Genomic DNA, 13,734 nt, shown 5'->3' on the forward strand with positions numbered 1-13,734 from the left:
CTTTGTGGGCTTTTTCAATTTTAACTTTACCAAAACCTTCTTGACCGACGCAAAACGGAATCTGGGTTGCTTCTGAGTTTCCTCCTTGTCAATCTTACCATAGCCTCTCACAATCCTACCAAAAACGTCGCTAATCTTTCCATCTTTGAATGTTCTCTTTTGAATCTGGTGGTCCAACTTCACGCGTCTTCTGGATAACGCAAGATCAGAAATATCCGATGGATCAGTTCTAGAGAATAGGACTGTTTGGCAGGGAACCAATCCAGTATGGCGAATGACAGGAATATGACCAGGCACGTAACCCCTGAATTCATTCGGGGATCTACATGCGCAATGAAAAACTCTGCACCTTGTGTAAATACACCGCAATTGTTGTTGTTGTCGCATGGTTGGCGGTAAAATACCCTCTCCCTTAAAGCTTCATCAGTTGGTACCGAATTTGTTACTGACTCTCTGTCTTCCATTTTCCCTTCCTCTTCAACAGTCTCTCTTACTTCGGCAGTCTCTTCAGCAACTGGGGCAGTCTCGTTTACCACATCCTCTGTTCCCTCCTCCTCATGGCACAATTCCTCGACAAGACTTAAAAATTGTAAAATGGTTTCAAATTTGTTGTCATCAACAGCATGTCTTGGTCTCACTGCAAAACCAAAGTCAGAATAATAGATATGTTCTCCTCGAATTTAATATAACCTACTTTCTACTCTTATCTTATGTGCTCTTGTCCTATGTAATGTATCCTAATCTAACTTCTCTTCTATAAACTACATCTTTGTCGTTTTGGCTTGTGTAATTCAAATGACACTTACAACATCCCATCCATTTCTTTCATAATATGAGGGTGTTTTCTTTACGTTGATGTTTTGATATATTTGATTGACGTTTAGTTTAAATGAATGATCATATCTTTTTTGGTATCTTTCTGTATGTGTAAAGTGTGTTTACCCCTCCTTTTCTTTCGCTTTTTTGATACGCTTTCTTTTTTAACTTTAAGAAAAGTATTAATTCACCCAACCACTTTATCCTTTCCTAAATCTCTGTTTCCATATGTTATTGTTTCCTAAACTTATATTTCCATGTGATATTTATATTATATTATATTGTGAGATTTAATATTGATGGTAACAAAATTACCTCCTCAAAATACGTCAGCCCCTTAAAGTAAGAAATCTAGACACAAAAAATCTGCCAAACGTGCTTTAATTCAAGTATGACCTTGCACTAGACACAACATGCATAGAGAGACACTTGATGCCTATATCTTTTCATCTTCTTTTGATTTCCTAAAAAGCAGACGGTAATTACAACTGAACTTGGCCTGTAAGAAAAACGTATGATACTTGTGTAACAATTCACCCATAGCTTTTGTATTATCAAATATATATTGAACCAAACCTTATCTACAAGAGTAGAATCAATGAGGGATAACAGTATGGGGTTGAATATTTCAAAGTATATAGAAATACAATAATATCTACTAGCAACAACGACAACAACAACAACAACAACAAAGACAATAACAATAACAACAACTTAATGAAGTAATACGACAGTAACAATGTGTAACTCTTTCATGGTCAAAAACGCATAGTCATGGGTCCAAACATAGGAACAACAGTCACACATGGCTCTATTTCCTCAAATGATTCGGTCTCACTCAAATCTGGACTTACAAATAACTGGTTGGCCAGACCAGACACACTGTCCGATTGAGTGCGTATCACCAAGTAGTGTAGTTTCTCGGAATGTAGCTTGAACCCATATATAAACCTTTGAAGCTTCACCTTGAACCTCTTCAATGGAGTGTCAGCAAATGACTTTGAATTTGGTCGCCACTCCTCCTCCTCGTCCCACATATCACACCCTATCAAAGTAGGAGAAAAGGCTTTTTGACTCACTTGATCTGTTTCTGCATCATCGTCATCATCATCACACCCACTACTACCACTGACATTTTCATCATCATCCGGGTCAATTCCAAAATGGAGAGCAATGCGACCATGTTCAGAGTCAGGAGAAAATAACGGTATTTTTCGATCTGTAATGTTTTCCCCCGGTACCCATCCAGTTCTCTTTAAAATACTTGGCCTTTCGATGCTTTCCTCCTTTGACGTTTTGCCAGCAGCTCCCCAAGTATGCTTCTTCTTGAGTCTTTTGTCCCTCTTCCTCCCCTCAATGACTCTGGTAAAATCACGGCATTTACCGTCGCTAAACTGACGTACATCCACCTTATTGTCAAATCTGACTTTCCTGTGATGAGCAGATTCATCATCACCAACGTGTAATACTGCTGGTGTACTTTTCAATGGTACCTCTGGCAGTGGTAGCACAAAGTTGAAAGGCTCCTTTCCTGAACTTGACACTAGCCTCTCTTCAAGTGTACTCTCTTTGGAATTTTCAGAACTTGGAGCATCTTCATCTTCATTGTCACAGTCATCCCAAGGTGTAGCAATTCGCTTCACTGATAATGTGACAAAACTAGGTTGGGAAATGGTGTCAAAGTCAACTTTTTGAATACTGGAGGACTTCAGTCTCCGTTTGGTGTGTTTTTCTGGGGTTTGTATTGTAGTAGCCATTGGGTTAAAGCAGGTAGTGGAGCTGGGTTTGTCGTCAATATCACTGACTGTTGCTAAGGAGATAGTAGAATTTTCTCTTTCACACCGAGAATGCTTCCTAGTTCTGGCAAACATCATTTTTGATGATTCGATAGCCATTGATGTATCACTATCCAATTCATAGTCACCATGGGGAAACAACTGCTCAAAATCATCTCTATAATCATCGACTATCTCTTCCTCTCTCTCCATTTTAGATTTCATGAATCTTTTGCTTGTGTGTTGGACTATGTTGGAGTGACTACCAGCAGCTTGTTTTTTGGTATGGGTAACTGAATCCATGAATTTTGACACTTTAATATGTGACTGCACTGGGTGGAATCCATTATCTTCATTATATTCCTTTAACCTTCTCTCACCAGTGGATTGGTGGATGTTGGGATGAATTTGGGTTGGTAATATCTTAACCAGGTCAGACGCATGTGATACCAAACTTCTCAACTCCGACAATGCTGACTCAACCAATGTGAATCCAATAGTGTCATCTCCCATACACTCATTCTCTTTCTCTTTCTCTTTCTCGTCTGAAATACAGGCTTGGTTGTAATAAGGAACGCTTTGGTCCTCTTGTGAGGGAAACATATGTGATTCATACATGTGTAAAAATAGTTTTAGTTTTGGTGCAAAAGAAGAGAAAGTGTATTCCGTTTTAAATCTGGCATATTTTGGTGATCTTTTATATTTTTCGAGAAATGGGAATACCAAAGAAATTTGCAACCTATTAATCCAAAAAATGATTTGTACTAACATTGTTGTCTACAGTTGGGCATCGCTGGAGAACAAAATACTTTATGAAAAACTGACGTATCCTATCAACCGAAGGTTGTAAAAGGTAGCAATCTCTGTTATTGTTGCAAGAAATTGGTGTTGATGTTCAATGCAAAGATGGCTGTAAAAAAATCTACCACTATAGTGTCAGCACGTGACTAAGCACGTGTCTCACTTATTGTCTTTGGCTATCCAACTCTTCAAATGGGGAATTCGAAATATCCCAACAGATCATAAAGTATGACACACTGGTGTAGTTTATGCTGTTTCATTACTAAACAGTAAAAGAGTCACACACACACAAAGATTGCTCAACCCTAGAATAAAGCACAGTGAAGTGGTGTTGAGTAATGTGACTTTAACACAGCTCTTCATATACGATTAAAGGATATCATACAACTCTTTTAAATTCACACGTTAGATTCATCCGACAACGATTTCAATTTTGTAACTTCTTCATTTACAGCATCTAGAAAATTAGGCTTGTCGATATCGTGTTTACTCACATCACGCAAGTATGCTTCAAATTCATCCTTTGTCCATCCTGCGTTGTCTGGCTCGTCTTTCAAGTAACTTTTCATTACCTTGTGCCACTTCACCTTGTCCAATGACTTTACGCGTTTCTTTGCAACTTTTCGCAAAAGCCAAAGCTTTGTCCCGTAGCTCATTCTTGGTAAAGCAATGCGGTTCTGCTTCTCGTTTAATTTTGTCCATTTATAACGACATTGAATGCGAGAGCGTGCTCCATTCATGCGCTCACTTACCACTGTCCAATTAATTTTAGAGGTATCACTATCCTTCCCGTCTTTAGTTCTTAGGCTATGTAACATCTCATTCACAATGTCTATCAACTTGGTTTCTTCCTCCTGGGTCCACTTTTGTAACGTTCTTCCTGGCCCACATTTAATATAATTACGCCATCTATCTCTGCAATCTTCAGGCATTCTCCCCATTACTTCGCCAATGGTTTTCCATTGTCCCTCATGTGTCACGGCCAAGCCTTTTAGTTTCTCGTCATCCTCGGGACTCCACTTTGCCCTTACATCGAAAATGTGATAGCGTCTCCTGATGTGTTTGTAGATACTAGATTGTGTTCGGTACGGAATTGCTTTGCATGCTTTTTTCCAAAATTTATCCTTTGTACGATCATTGGTCCATATTCTGTTGCACAAATCATCTCGGTTCCATTTCTTCAAATGACAAAACCCCGCCAAATAATAGTCAACAATTGCATCTTCTTCATCAGTGAATGGGCGCGGCTTCCCACGCTTACTTTCTGGTACTTTTGTTGAAAACCACTCGTTCGCCTTTCGCGATGTTTCCATGATTAAATCATCAACGTCTCGAATACCGCTAAAGTTGTATTCGGGAAGGTCAGGGGGTCCAACTTGACTAGGTTTTTTATGCGCAAATTTCTGCGGCCTTGAAGAGGTGTTGCCAAGCTCATTGGTAGTAGATCGATCATTAGCTGCGGATGTTTCAGGTTCTGAGGACATTGGAATCATGTCCTCCTCCACCATTGCATTAGCTGCTGCAAGCAATCTCGCTTGTTGCTCTTCATTCAACTCTCCTGATTTAACATGGGGGAAACTGCTGCTGTTGTAAGTCTCATACTGGCCCTGGTGGTATTCTTCACCGGCTACTTTATCAGTCTCAGGGTTGCTCATTTGCAACAGCGTGTTGCCCACGTGTTGTTCAAATTCTGGCTGCGATATTCCGTGTCCATTACACTCCTTGTAATCACTTTGTTGTAGAGTTGCACCATGATATTCGCCAGAGCTTTCTCTTGCACTGCTTCTCTTTACCTTTCTTTTCTTCGTGGGTGAGATTCCGCTGTCCAATGATTGGCCATCCAGTCCTAGCTTGTCATCGATCAAACCTGCCCACTGATTAATTTCATAATCGTCATTGGATTTCTTTCTTCGTTTTTTACTTTCTTTTGTTCCACCTAGGTGTACATTGGATGTTGATTCATTGTGTGACATATCCGGAGAAAGAATGTAAAGCCCAAATTCTACTGTAATTAAAGATGGTTCTATTTCTTTACCCGGCAAAATTTTTCATTTTGTTGTTTTTATTCGAGCTTCACGCGACACAATTGCCAAGCCGAATTAAACCAAACTAAACTAAGCTAAGCTAAGATCAGCCAAGCCAATTTATTTCTACCCAGATTAGACACCCTCCACTATTCAGGTCAAACACATATGATGCTGCTATGACTAGTTATCTTACAAACTACCTACCAAGTTTCAGGACCTCATTGAACTCAACTGAAAACGTTGAGACATTGAACTCTGGGGAACCTGGCCAAATTAAATACATTGCTATCATTGATACCAGCAGTGAAGTACCAGGAACAAAAGATGAGCTGGATGCAGAATTGGATAAAAAGTTGATTGTATTTGTAAGTGGTGATTCACAGGTGGAAATCAGTTCTAATGTTAAGATACGATTAGCAGGGTTGATGCAAGGCGTGTATGCGTTTTCACTGGAGTTTATTGCATCCTCTAAACCAGAAGAAAAGGTGAAAAGACCAATGGTGATAAGTGCCGCAAGTGAAAGTTTTGTGGCGATTCAAATTGAAGAGTCGTACAGTCTCATATGTTCTATTGCGTCCAATGATGGCATTGTGCTTAAGCAATTGCAGTTTATACTCAACCAACAGCATGTTTTTTTCCAATTGTTTCACAAATCTTTGTCTACCATGAAGGAAGAAGCAGGAGCTGAAGTTTTGCAGAATGTTCTGTCACAGTGGTGGAGTGGGTTCTTGCTGAAATACAATCAAAACTTGACCACTCGCAACATCAAGTGGCCCAATATGTTCAATTACTTAGGTTTCAATAGCATCATTATGGAAGGATATAAAAAATCGTCTATTTCCATGTCAAACAGAGTCAAAGATGAGTTTCGGAAGTTGATTTTAGAAGAAGAGTTGATACCACATGGCCTCATTGTTGGTTGCTTCACACCTGCGACGAAGAAGTTGGGTCTTATTCATGTCCAATCATTGAAAGAAGAAGTAGAACTCCAATCGTTGATAGATGTCTACCGGTGGATGGAATTTGACTATATTACGCAAACGGAAAATGACGAAAGTGCTGGTCACAACGGTGATACTGAAACTGTTACCGAAGAAGATGCTATGAATTTTTTAAATCCCATGAATTTGACCAATAATCTAGTAGTTCTGCCATGGAACAAGATGTCCAATATGATCCGCAGTGGGAGTGTAACTGATGCAACCAATGCTAGTGAAAACCTGTCTCAGACTAACTCCACTTCTGTTAGACCATGGCTTTCTATGGCTAACGTTTTTGGCACTTCTAGTGAACCCAGTAATTCAACAAACGAAGTTGTGTCTGATTCTGATGACAGACAAGAGTCATTGAACCTGGGAGAGGATGTATTTGGCCGTTTCTTACATGGTATGCAACGAGACCGATCCATATTGAGAAAACTTGTCTATCTCCCCTCGAAGAAGGATGATTCGGACGTGGCTACAAATAAATCCTCACTCGAGTCGGAATACCAATTAGTGACATATTTCCACGATGATATCTACATAACTTTGGTATATGACTCTCTGGACACAACTCGTCTTGACGATGCGCAGTTCTACCTGCATTTGGCATCTACCATCCTTGAACCATTAAGGGAAGAAGTTGTTCAATATCAAGCGTCAACCTTGGGTACAAGCACTACATCCATGAACACGCTAAACTTGGCCACTATCGATGGCAACTTTCTATACACGGTGTTTGACTTTAAGCACATGCATTACACATCATCAATACCTTTAGTTCTTTATCAAAACGATGACAAGTATCCCACCATAGTCAATATCCATGATCAATTGATTAAGATTTCTGAAAACTTTGATTTCACGGCACATGAATTTTATCATAAATTTACATTGGGCAATAAGCACGATTGGATGAGTTATATAATCAAGTATGGCACGAAATTGATTGTGATTATCAAAAATAATAGCAAAAATAATGGTTATGCGAATGGTGGTGGTGGTGGTGGTGGTGGGACTATACCACCTGAAGATCGAACTATGGTAAATCAAATTGCTGGACTTGTTTCCGATTATGCAAGTTTAGGCTTTTTGGAAAATCTAGGTGACGATGTCAAGTATTGGTTGGGTCAAGTGATTGATACTGAGTAGTAGCTTGAAAACGTTCCGGGTTAACATTTTTCTCTCAACTACTTCGGTGAGTTTAGCTGAAAATATGTGCAAATTCTTTAGCTAGTAAGTATGGTAAAGTAGTAATGAATATGTATAACCACTTTGAGACAACAAGACAGCAAGACAATGTAGATAATGTGGTTGGTTTCCTTTTTAAAATTCATCTGGTAGCGGCAGTCTCTGGAGCACTGACTGTTTCATCTTCACCAAATGCAAATTTAAGATAACAACCATTGAAATCGACTTTACCCTCCCACCTCCACCAAAATGATTACGCTAGCCCCACAGGAATTGATTGATAAATGTCCAACTCAAGTACTAGATAAGATTCAAGATTATGAGCGAGCCCTAATTGAAAAGCTGTCGTCTGATAACGACAATCTACAACTTCAACCACCACCAACCATGACGCAACTAATCAGCTCGACCCTAAATACACCTCTACCTAATCAAAACCAACACGAGCTTCTACCCAAAAGCATCAGTATCAATATCGACGATGTGATACTTGATGAAGAAAACTTGCCCCAAATCCACGACACCAACACCATTACCACTGCCCATTACAATCTCGATGAAGAACTGGATTTAAACACTACAAACACCAATCCACAAGTGTTGGAGTACTTAAAGTTTAAGAAGGATCATCAGTTGAAGTTTTTGAAAGAGATAAAGACAAAAGGATTGGTGTTGAAGGGGAGTAATTATGGTGTTGATAAATCGCAAACCAACAAGTTTATGAACTATTAATGATAACTATAGAAAAGATTAGAAATATGTTAGTTTATAAATACAAATATTCAATTAAATAAGGGAACCCTATACACTTTTTCCATTTCTCTAAAATAGAACCGTATTTCTCTCTAAATAAAACTGCTACTTTTTTTCACTCTTACTTCATTTTGACAAAGACACCCTCGTCCAAGTTCATAGTCAAATGTACACATTTCTTTGGTGGATAGACGTCATCTTGTGATTCCAAGGTGGGGAACATTTGTGCTAATCTAGCAACAACATAACTAGCTTCAGTCAAGGCAAATTGTTGACCTAAACAGATACGTGGACCACCGTTGAATGGTAAGTAAGCCCAGCCTAATCTCTTTATGTTTTCCCATCTTTCTGGTTTAAACTCTCTCGAATCCTTACCGTAGTATTCTTCCAACCTGTGGGTTACGTAAACGGAGTATGCAACAGTGGATCCTTTTGGAACATAGATTGGCTTGGTACCATCTGGACCACCACCACGAGGCAATGTCGTGTCCCTAGTGGCAGTTCTGAAATTGACTGGGACTGATGGGTATAACCTAAGGGTTTCATTAAGCACTGCTTTCAAATATTCACATTTCTTCAAAGTTTCAAAAGTAATGGATTCAACCTTGGCATTTTCACCTTCTCCAAAGTTTTCGATAATTTCTTGTCTCAATTTTTGCCAAACTTCAGGGTTTCTTGACAATTCGAACATGGTGAACGACAATAATCCAGCAGTGGTGTCTCTACCAGCAACCATGATGTTCAACAACTGGTCTTGTAACACCTGTGGGTTTCTAGTTTGTTTAACCAATTCGTAAAGGAAAACATAGCCATCCTTTGATTTCTCTTCCAATTCTTCTGGGGTAAAGTTAAGGGCCTTGTTGACAAAGTATTGAGCCAAATGTTGAACCTTCTTGTTACAGTCTCTAAATTCCTTTGGATTGATGAAGAAATAAAACATTTGCATATAAGCTCTCGATGCAAGGTAATTTTGAGACTTGTTGAATGCTTCAGCAAAGTTTTCTCTTCCAGGGATATCATTTGGTGGGGAAATACCTAGTTTATCATCGTATAATGAATGGACTGATTCTCCAAATAAAAATTCGGTGGCAGTATCAACGGTAAATCTGAAAAATAATTCTTGCAAATCAAATGTCTTAAAGTTGTTAGACCTAATGTGCTTGGCAACAATTTGTAAATGTGGTTCCAATGACTTGACGTGAGCAATTTGTTCTCTAGCAAATTGTGGACGCAACATAGCTCGAGAATCTTTCCATCCATTACCATCCAAGGTGAAAATACCATCTCCTAAAAGTGGGGCCAAATGAGCATGTCTAGTACCCAATGAGAAGTCGTTAAATTGAGTAGCCAACACTGCCTTGATATTTTCAGGGTCAACTGTAAAGACAATCTTTAATAAGCCAACAACATTTAAATACATGGAATGGTGTGGATAATACTGGAATTGTTCATCTCCCCAATCAGCCAATCTGCCCGCATTTTTCTTCTTCACTGCTTCAATCAAACCAAATACACCAGTGAACCCAGCTTGGCGGAATTTTGGTGGATTTTGACAGCCCAACCTCCAAGCTGAGTAAGCATTTTTAAGGTTATATAAGGGGATATAAGTGATTAGTATAAGGAACACAATAGTGTACCATTTGGTCAAGTATGGAAGCAAATTTTGACCAAAGTCTTGTGCTTGATCTATTATGGAAGACATAGTTAGGTGTGTGTATATGTAGGAGTTGTTGTTTTGGTGGTGGATTGATAATGTGTGTATGTATAAGTGTTAAAATTAGTGTTGAATTCAGAGTAGGCAAAAAAAGAGAAATAAATGTTTATAGGCTGAGAAAAGGGAATTTGGTTGGTATATTTATATATAAATTGTAAAATGTATACATAGACGATGATAATTTTTATTTTATTTTATTTTATATTTTTGTGTATTTACTCCGTATGCTACCATCGGAGATTATATATATTGTACTGTTATTCCTATTCTATTGTTATTTAGTCGTGTACTATTGTCAAAGGAAACGAGAGTGGGGTAAATTTACAAATTCAGTATACTATTACTCAAAGATAGAAAACAATAGTATAAGACACACATGGAACGAATAATAATAACCCCTAAATTTTAAGCCTAAGAGGAAAGGAAGAGAAGAGAAGAGATAGAGTGTGTGTAGTGTATATAGATGAGCTAACAGCTAACAGAAAGCTGTTGCTAAACTGACGTTAACGTTTATTCTTATTGTTTCATCCCTTTTGTTTAGTAAGTAACTAGTAGGTAGTAATAATAATGTAAGGTATGTTAAATTGAACCTAAAGTAAAGATGATACCCAACAGAATCTCATACGAATGACCACTACTCGGGGAACATACAAAGTAAGGTAGCAATCTATCTATCTATCTATCCGTATAACCTTTCCCCAAATTTTTTAATACTAATGAAAATAAAACAAAATACCTTAATTAAGCAATAAATGATTGGTTAGGAGCTGTTGACGATGAGGATGATGTAATTTAATTTTATTTTTCTTTTTACCCCACATAATTTTTTTAGTTTTTCAATGACACACATACACACATACAACATCTACAAATACCAATTGCTTGTAACAACAGCAATAGCAAATAAGTAAATACGTTTGAGGGTAAATTCTATATATCACATATTATAATATTAAACCAAACACTAGACATATACATACAGTAAACTTTCACACGCCTCCCTTTCTCTCTCTGTTTTTCAAACACGCCCTACACTTACTTCAACTTTCAACATCCTCTTCATAATCCTAATACAATTATTGTCTCATAATTGTTCCTAATTGCATGTGATTTTACAAAACAAAGTTGATTTTGTCTCTTTCTCTCTCTCTTTTTTTTTTTTGCTTTATTTATCCCCTTTTCATCAAAAATAATAATAGTTCAACGGATTTTATGCACAATCGGTTATTATTATAATGTTAATGACAGATTTTAGGACTTTGGTATAATAGTAATTCACTTTAAACTTCATTAATTCCGATTAATGCGTTATTTCAATTGCACAAAATAAAACTCCGATACAGTTTAACAGTCCAAATTGTCGGGATTAACCAATTTACACGTAAAACACCAAAAATAAAAGTAAAAAATAAAACACGTTGAGAATTTAAATAAAAGTAATGGTACATTAACCCCTACACATACATTAACTATATTAATATCACATTTGACATCTTTGCGCACACACATACTCCTTTTTATTATTATTATTACCCAGCCCCTTACTAAGTTTATTTATCATATGAAAGTATCCGTGTATATGATAAGAAGAACCCTTTGTTCAAAAGACCAAAATCTATGCAAAAACCCAAGACCCAAAACACAAAATACAGAAGAAAAAAAAACACATGTAAAGAGAGAGATGCCTCACATTATGCTAAGACCTTTATTGAACAAACTTAATCATAACCCAATACAGTGTTTATTTTTTATTAATACCAACGCATAATTATTCATACCATTGAGGTACAATTTTGTTTTTATGTGTTTTTATTATAAGACGTAATGAACTTCAAGCTGGAATTACACACTGACGGATATGTAGATGGACTTGGTAATTGCTCCACTTTGGAACCAGACCGGATGGATTTGGAAAGTGAGATAGCCCCATTGGAAGCGTGCTTTAGTTACAGTGACTACAATGAAGCGTTCCATCTAAATGAGAGTGAAGTTGACAACTTGCAATCCGACATGAAATGTGACGAAGTAGATGTAGACATTAACTCTGAAGAAGAACAAAGTTGTGAACGTAAAAAGAGTCCTTATAGGTACTACTCTGAAGCACAGAAGCAAATATTCTAGCAACTAATTATTGAACAAGGGTAATCTGCTTACAAGGCGGCCCAAGCAAAAGATATCAGTTTACAAACAGCTTATACTTGGAAAAGAAAGTGGAATCGCCAAGTCATCTGTAAACTCAATGGTACCACGGCCAATCATTTCTTTGAATTTGTAAAGTCTGTGGTTAGAGAAATTGAAACAAACGAGGAACTTAAGGAAATTAAGTATCTGATACCTGTCAACGCAGCCATCCATAAACGTCGTGACCTCGAGTTATTGGTGGCACTGAGTGGATTGGAACTAGTGTTTTTGCATCCCTATCTACCAGGACTAAACGCATTTGAAGAGTTCTGGTCAGCGTGTAAGGCCAAGGTTAAACAGTCAAATTTATCTAGAAAAGAGAAACTAACACCAAGAGTAAGAGAAGCGACAGCAAAGATAACCTTAGAAAGCTATCAAGGATTTTGTAGACATGCCAATGACCATATGCAACACTGTTTAGAACTGAGATCTTTCTAAAGTACAAGTCCCCAAATTAATGAATAGGAAGGGAACGGCATTTAACTTGAGAAAATGACAGCAAAACCTTTGAGAAATGAAAGTAAGAAATGACTAAGCTCAAACAAAAATAATTCTGATTTGATGTTATTCCATACTCTTAAAATGATTGCCCTAATTCGACAGGATCGGGTTCTTCAATCGAGTTAGAGGTACGGAGATTACTTTGGGTGAGTAGGTGATGTAAAAAAATATGTCGCACTGGTTTGAAAAAATATGTCGCACTGGTTTGAAAAAATATGTCGTTCTGGCATGAATAAATATGTCGTGTTGGTTTGAATAATAAATGTCGCTTTGGTATGAACAATTATGTCGCACTACTATGAAATAAAAATAAAAACACTGTAACAATGTGAGAAATCTATTTTTTTCAAGTGCGATTTTAAACTTAAAACTCTTGCGTACTATTTAAACGTTCTCTTGCGACTTTTTCTCAGTGCAGAGAGCGAATTATTTACAATGTGAGTTACGACATTAAAAGTTTTTGCCTGCGACTTTTTAAGGGGGAAAGGTGCAATACTAATTTGTGTGTACGACTTTTGAATTAGACACATGCGACATTCGCTCTGAAAATACTGTATTGACACCTAAGACACTCTTTGCTTTTGTGCACTCGATTAGTCATCAATATCTGTCTATATTTNGGTATCTACTACTATCGGATATTATGAAGTTTACAGCTATTGGCTTTTTATTATAGGCGGTTCCATTTGCAGCAAATGCCATTAAACTTACAGAAGAAGACATCAAGTGGGTTGCTATCAACGACCCCGGAGGGAAAGGTTTTTGGCTCGGTGATGTCTCAAAGAGGTGTCCATGTTGCGGACCTCGTGGACTCAGGTCTGGAAATACTTATTGCACCTGTGGGTGCGCTTGAGGAGAAAATCACCCATGAGGCTGAATGTGATATTCTTGAGGTTGTGGATATAATGCAAGAAGACGGTAATTATGAGGCCACAATCCGCACTAGAGACGACGTGACAGTAGTTTTATATACTATTAGATTAATAAAATAAATG

General features: G+C 37.6%; 6 protein-coding genes across 6 annotated transcripts; 3 read left to right on the top strand and 3 right to left on the bottom strand. All coding sequences in view use genetic code 12, as the record gives it.

Moving 5' to 3' along the window:
- CANMA_005063 (uncharacterized protein) lies at positions 1-3,209 on the bottom strand (the record flags this gene model as incomplete). Its single annotated transcript, XM_051817405.1, has 3 exons — positions 1-229; positions 298-637; positions 1,583-3,209. Coding segments are annotated over 3 exons (2,196 nt in total), but the record flags the coding sequence as incomplete, so codon positions are not given.
- Positions 3,210-3,790: 581 nt separating this feature from the next.
- Positions 3,791-5,365, bottom strand: CANMA_005064 (uncharacterized protein; the record flags this gene model as incomplete). The annotated part of the gene is made up of 1 exon (XM_051817406.1): positions 3,791-5,365. One exon carries the CDS (start codon positions 5,363-5,365, stop codon positions 3,791-3,793), a length of 1,575 nt encoding a protein of 524 aa, XP_051669340.1.
- A 230-nt stretch (positions 5,366-5,595) lies between these two features.
- CANMA_005065 (uncharacterized protein) lies at positions 5,596-7,551 on the top strand (the record flags this gene model as incomplete). Its single annotated transcript, XM_051817407.1, has 1 exon — positions 5,596-7,551. The coding sequence occupies one exon, from the start codon at positions 5,596-5,598 to the stop codon at positions 7,549-7,551; it is 1,956 nt and encodes a 651-aa protein (XP_051669341.1).
- Positions 7,552-7,839: 288 nt separating this feature from the next.
- On the top strand, positions 7,840-8,322 carry CANMA_005066 (uncharacterized protein; the record flags this gene model as incomplete). The annotated part of the gene is made up of 1 exon (XM_051817408.1): positions 7,840-8,322. The coding sequence occupies one exon, from the start codon at positions 7,840-7,842 to the stop codon at positions 8,320-8,322; it is 483 nt and encodes a 160-aa protein (XP_051669342.1).
- Positions 8,323-8,464: 142 nt separating this feature from the next.
- Positions 8,465-10,045, bottom strand: CANMA_005067 (uncharacterized protein; the record flags this gene model as incomplete). Its single annotated transcript, XM_051817409.1, has 1 exon — positions 8,465-10,045. One exon carries the CDS (start codon positions 10,043-10,045, stop codon positions 8,465-8,467), a length of 1,581 nt encoding a protein of 526 aa, XP_051669343.1.
- Positions 10,046-11,881: 1,836 nt separating this feature from the next.
- Positions 11,882-12,676, top strand: CANMA_005068 (uncharacterized protein; the record flags this gene model as incomplete). The annotated part of the gene is made up of 2 exons (XM_051817410.1): positions 11,882-12,144; positions 12,265-12,676. The coding sequence occupies 2 exons, from the start codon at positions 11,882-11,884 to the stop codon at positions 12,674-12,676; spliced, it is 675 nt and encodes a 224-aa protein (XP_051669344.1).
- Between the last annotated feature and the right edge of the window lie 1,058 nt (positions 12,677-13,734).

Source organism: Candida margitis, assembly GCF_024628925.1.
Source record: "Candida margitis strain CBS 14175 chromosome Unknown scaffold108, whole genome shotgun sequence".
NCBI lineage: Eukaryota > Fungi > Ascomycota > Pichiomycetes > Serinales > Debaryomycetaceae > Lodderomyces > Lodderomyces margitis.